The sequence below is a fragment of the Lactuca virosa genome, chromosome 7, assembly GCF_052849685.1.
Source record: "Lactuca virosa cultivar CGN04683 chromosome 7, Lactuca_virosa_CGN04683_v6, whole genome shotgun sequence".
Taxonomy (NCBI): domain Eukaryota; kingdom Viridiplantae; phylum Streptophyta; class Magnoliopsida; order Asterales; family Asteraceae; genus Lactuca; species Lactuca virosa.
In genome coordinates this window covers 157,152,955-157,159,185 of record NC_136432.1, presented here as the reverse complement: position 1 = coordinate 157,159,185, position 6,231 = coordinate 157,152,955, and the positions used below count along the sequence as shown (strand labels likewise).

The following is a 6,231-nucleotide window of genomic DNA, read 5'->3' as shown; positions in this document are numbered from 1 at the left end:
CTGATTTTATTTTAAAAAGCATAAATTAAATCGGACTTTTCTGGCTGAGAAATTGGGGATGTCACATCTACTATAATCTTCGGTAAAGGTTACATAGAAGCGGTTAGCATCCCTTGTGGCGGATCCGAAGGGTCCACACACATCGGTGAGTATGAGATCCAACAAACCCTCACCTCTTTCACAAGTACCAGTGAATGGTGACTTGGTCATCTTTGTATGCAAACATGATTCGCACATGTCATCTGACCTTAACTCAAATGACTCCAACACTCCATCCTTTTGGAGTTGGGCTGTGCGCTTCTTGTTGACATGTCCAAGATGACAATGCCACAAGCATGCTTTGTCCAAACCATTTGACGAATGAATATGCAATACATTATTTCCTATGTTGTCTACAACCATGACAGTTTCATATATACCATTACAAGGAAATGCTTCAAAATAAAAAAATTCATTATAAAAAGCATTAATAGAACCAATTTCATTGTTAAATGAAAATCTAAAACCTTGTTTATACAAACCATGAAAAGAAATCATGTTTCTCGCCATATCGGATGAGTAGCAACAATTGTTCAAATCTAGCCCTAGCCCATTACTAAGCAATAAAGAATAAACTCCAACGCTTTCCTATTCCCCATGATCTAGTTCATCTTCCTGTGCTCCACATACCTACTTCTTTTTAGACCCTGCAAATCAGAACAAATGTGAAAACCACATCCTGTATCAAGGACCGAAGAACTAGAATGTGATGAGTTGTTATATTGACTAGTGTAAATACCTGCGAAGGTGGGCTTTATCTTCCCATCCTTAATGTCCTGCAAGTATTTAGGGCAACTTCGTTTCCAATGACCTTTTTCATGACAATGGAAGCACTCTGCTTCCTTTGGATTGGATGAGGGAGTAGCAGAACCACCTTTGGACCCACTAGAAGAGGGTCCATCATGAGACTTTCCCTTGTGATTCCTTGAAGGAGATTTCATTTTCTTCGCTTTACCATGTCCAATTGCCAGGACTGGGGCAGCAGCAGTAGGAGTGGGTACAACAGACTTGCCTTTTAAACTATTTTCAGCAGTTCTCAGAAGGCCTTGAAGCTTGCTTAGAGTGACTTCCTCCTGTTCATATGATAAGTCATTCGGAACTGATCATAACAAGAAGGTAAAGAGTGTAGGATAATGTCGATAGCCAACTCTTCGTCAAAATTGACATTCAACTTTAGCCAGCGGTCCACATATCTTTGCGTCTTTTGCAAGTGGGTCGTGATGGACTCTCCATCCTTCATTTTTGTTGTTATCATGGATGCAATGATTTCATTCCTTTCTTGTAGAGCACTCTGATGGTACCTTTCCTTTAAGTCTTGGTGCATCTCGAAAGGCTAGAAGTCCTCATAGGACTTCTGGAGCTCAGAAGTCATAGTGGCTAGCATTATGCATGACATCTTTGTCACGTTCTTCTCATGATCCCTATACTCAGCCAGTTGCTCAGGAGTAGTAGTTTCTTCATCAATCTCCTTTAGCTCTTTGTCGAGGACGTCTTCCTTTTCCTCGTATCGAATGGCCATCCGAATGTTTCGAATCCAGTCATTGAAATTCGACCCATCGAAAATGACCCTCCCACATAAGTTCATGAGGGAGAAAGAGCCAGAAGCATTTGAGTTTGAAGCGTTGTTTGAAGTAGACATCTGAAAAGAAGGACAAGTTGCATTAGATAGAAATTCCTTAATATAATACCCAAATGAAATATTAAGGCTAGGACCCAACACAACATTTCACAATTCAGAAGAGGGATGCCGTAATCCAATTGCAAAATATTTGAAGTTAGGTAAATGACGATTTACCAATCTCACCACCCAAAACTAAAATTTTAAAGAACAAAGTTTTATGAAATTCCTAGTTTTTGAGATTCATTGAACTTTTCAATGGCAAGTTTAAATCTCGATTATGCCCTTCAAGTTTGTGACTGGGACACCGAGGATCACAAACAAGGTGTGAACAACCATGAAAATTTGCTTGGCACTCTCGAGTCATTTACCACCTAATCAATGTGCCGGTTAACCACACACGCTCCATTGATCTATGACAATTCTCAAGCTACCCTTTTCCACCCTTTTTAGTCCATATTAGTGTGTCGGTTAACCACACACACTCCACTAACGACTTGGTGAGGTGCAAAGTGCAAATTCATGGAATAGCACCATTTTCACATTTTCCCTAAAGTAACTCAGATTGGGAATTTATGAAAAACATTTAGTTACTTTTATAATTATCATTATACTTTTTAATGAGGATTAATGTCCTATCCTACCCGTTCGGCTAACGACCCTCCACTAGTCAAGGGAGCGGTGGGTGAGAGTGGACACCCATTCGATCGCCATTTTATAGGCAATTTCCTTATACCCCCCTTAAAGACCAGCTTCATGAAGGAGACCTACTAATGGTAAGACTAACTGTCTTATACATATATAAGTATTAATCTTTTAATATTATAATAGTATAAGCGTTGAATTTTATTTTTAAAACTCTAGGGTTTAGAATTTAAATATTTCAAAATTAAAACCTTTTAATCAATTTTTAAATTCCAAAACTTGAGGGAAAATTTTGAAACTTTTCAAAACTTCTTGGATCAATTTGAAAACAATTAAATTAATCATATAATTAAATATATCACAAAATTGACCTAATCTAATTTCATATAGCAAGATGATTCAAATCAAATTCTACAAATAATTAATATTTTCACAAAATCAAGTAATTATCTTAAATTTGACAATCATCATTCAATTGGATGAGGATAATCATTACTTTCTCAGAAAAATCGAATTTTATCAGTCAAAACAGTTTGTGGTAATGATCCTAATCCAAATCTGGCCAAAAACTCGAAAAATCTGCCAACAGATGATCCAACTCGTCGAGTCAGGCAATGAACTCGTCGAGTTGGCTCCACTCGTCGAGTTCCTTCATAGGACTCGTCGAGTCCAGCAGTCAGAGGCCAAAATTGAAATTTTTTTCAGCTTTGAAAACAATACAATTGCATCACTATAACATAAAACACTCTAGGCTCTGATACCACTGATGGGTTTTGAGCACTATAACAATCCTATGGTGCACATACAACCATAATGCTTTGGATCTAAGTTTTCTCAAGTTATACATGCAATTTTCATTTATCCAAAGCAAGAACCCTAACTAGCATACAATTTTTAGATTCACAACATAAAAATAAGTTCGATTCATTCTCGTTCGGCTCTTGGAATCACATCCAGCAGTGGTGGGAACAGCTCGCAAAATCTTGTTGTAGCTTGTAGTTCTTGGACTTTTAAAGCTTAGTACCTCAAATGTGATACCTCTAATAAGTCACAAACACCAAAAGCACGGGGAGGCTTATGAGAGAGAGGTTAGGAAGCACCAAAATCGGCTAGGGTTTCACCTTGGAAATGATTGGCCGATTTTGGGAAGGCTAGGGGTTCAATTTATAGTGTGGAATCCTTAGGGTTTCTTACATAAAACCCTAATTTACTTAAGCCTTTATGTATTCCAATAATCCATATGATAGGCCCTTTGGACTAAATCTTCATGGACTCTCACGTAGAATTAGCATCCCTAATCAACATGGATCATTAGCCCAAACTATAAGTATTACTGATTTACCTAATTAGTCCCTGTAAATTTAATCAGTCTCTTTTGATCACTAAATTAATTCCAAATTAATTCTTGATCAATACCAATTAAATAATATAATTTCTCAATTAATATATTATTCATATAATATATTAATAAATCACAAATAACCTCTCTCTCAAAAATCCATCCCATCAAATTGCTTCGGTGAAGGCAACACAAAAGGACCATGCTACTATCGGGTCAACTACATACCAATTATAGTTATGGGCTTAGACACCTAATCCAACACCTATTTGTCTGATTATCTGTATATGTTTGTTATCTGTTATATGTCGACATGTTGTGTTGGGTTGAGGTTGTATAGCTTGATGTTGTCACCAACAAATCCTGGAGCATTCCAGATGTGAGCTGAGGGTCGGGTGGCGCCTGCCAGACTCATACTGAGGGCTTAGTAGCATTTCAGATGCGAGCTGAGGTCTGAGTGGTATGTTAGACTCGTACTAAGGGCCAAACACAGGTATTCCAGCCCGATGATTGTTTGGGTTGGTGAGCAAGCCAGACATAAGTTGTTGGCCTCAAGGGAAGGCCAGACTTATGTTGTGGGCTCAAGAGCAGGCCATATATGAGTTGTGGGCCTGATAGGTAAGCCAGACTCATACTGAGGGCTCAGGGGTAATCCAGTCTTTTAGTTGTGGACCCAATACATGCTGTTATTTGTTAATGTTATCTGTTTTTGTGTTGGTACTTTGGGGAAATCACTAAGTTTTGTGCTTATAGTTTTGTTTTTGGTTTCAGGTTCTTCGGATGTTTCGTGGCTAGGAGAAGGCGTGACCATACACATCCTTGGTCTACAATAGATTGGATCTTGGGAGACTCTGATTTTAAATCATGTTTTGGAGACAATGTTTTTGTAAACACTTTTGTTAATAAATGGGTTGTTTTGAAAAGTTTAAATTTGTTAAAATTATTGGGATGTTACAATTTAGTTCAACCTTCTGTGCTCTACATCCTCAGTTCTTTTTAGCCCATGGAAATCAGAACAAATGTGAAATCCACATCCTGGATCAAGGACTCAAGAACGAGAATATGATTACTTATTAGATAAGATAGTATAAATACCTGCTGGGGTTGGCTTGACCTTACCATCCTTGATATCTTGCAAGTATTTTGGGTAGCTTCGTTTCCAATGACCCTTTCCATTATAATAGAAGGAAGTGGCCTCTTTGGGGTCAGAGACAGGGGGAGCATCAGAACTGTATTTTCCTTTGGGCCCACTGCTTGAGGACCCAGCTTCGGACTTTCACTTCCAGTTTTGATTGGGAGGACCTTTATTCTTTTTGCCTTTCCCTTGACCAATGGCCAGAACAGGAGCACTAGAAGGAATGAAGGCAACACCTTTTCCCTTCATTCCTGCTTCAGTTATTTGCAGGAGGTTGTGCAGTTGAGACAAAGTAGTTTCATTGTTGTTCACATGATAAGTCAATATGAATTGATCATAAAAACCTGGTAGAGAGTTCAACACTATGTCGATTTCCAACTCTTCATCAAAATTCACATTCAGCTTGACAAGCTTGTCCATATATCGTTGCATTCTTTGAATGTGGCTGCTAATAAACTCTCTCTCCTTCATCTTGCTAGCAATGAGGGACTTTACCACCTCATACTTTTCCTGATGAGCTCGCTTATGGTATTTCTCCATAAGGTCCTTATTCATCTCGTACGGCCAGTAATCCTCATAGTGTCTCTACAATTCTGGATTCATTGTGGCCACCATGATGCAAGCATCTTTTTTTGCATCATTTTAGTGTTTCTTGTAGGCGACCATTTCTTCAGGAGTAGCCTTTTCTTCATCGATCTCATCTAATGGTCTCTCAAGGACCTACTCCTTGTCCTCGAAATGAAGGGCCATTTTTATGTTGTGGATCCAGTCGTTATAGTTGGTGCCATCCAATTTCACCTTGGAGCAAATGTTCAACAAGGAGAAGTTGTTGTTGGAGGAGGAGGAGGAGGAACTAGAAGCATCTACTAGAGTAGACATCTGTGAAGAAAAGATAGTTTTTAGTTAGACAAGAATAATCCTAAATATAACACCCAACATGAAATATTAAGGCTAGGATCTAACTAAATAATTCACAACATAGAAAAGGGATGTCGTAATCTAATTGTAAATTATATAAAGGTAGGTAAATGACAATTTACTAATTTCACCACAAGAAAACGAAATTTGAATAAATTAGGTTTTTAATGAAATCCCTAGATCTTTTGAGATTCATTGAAACTCTTTAATGGCATGTTTAATCTTGATTATGCTCTTCCATTTATGACTGGGATACTGAGAATCACAAACAAGATGTGAATAACCATGTAAATTAGTTTGGTACTCTCGATATCATATATCATCTCATTTTAATATGTCGGTTAACCACACGCGCTCCATTAATCAATGATAATTTTCGTTACACCAATTGCTACTCTTTATTAGTCCCTATTAGTGTGTCGGTTAACCACACATTCTCCACTAACGACTTATAAAGTGCAATGTGCAATTTCATGGGTTAGCATAAAAATTCACACTTTTCCTAAAGTAACTAAGATTGAGAATTTTAATAAAATG

At 37.8% G+C, this 6,231-nt stretch overlaps 1 protein-coding gene across 1 annotated transcript; it reads right to left on the bottom strand.

Annotated features, from left to right (window-relative positions):
• Positions 1-4,917: 4,917 nt before the first annotated feature.
• On the bottom strand, positions 4,918-5,331 carry LOC145127263 (uncharacterized). The gene has a single exon (XM_079062487.1). The coding sequence runs from the start codon at positions 5,329-5,331 to the stop codon at positions 4,918-4,920; it is 414 nt and encodes a 137-aa protein (XP_078918613.1).
• Between the last annotated feature and the right edge of the window lie 900 nt (positions 5,332-6,231).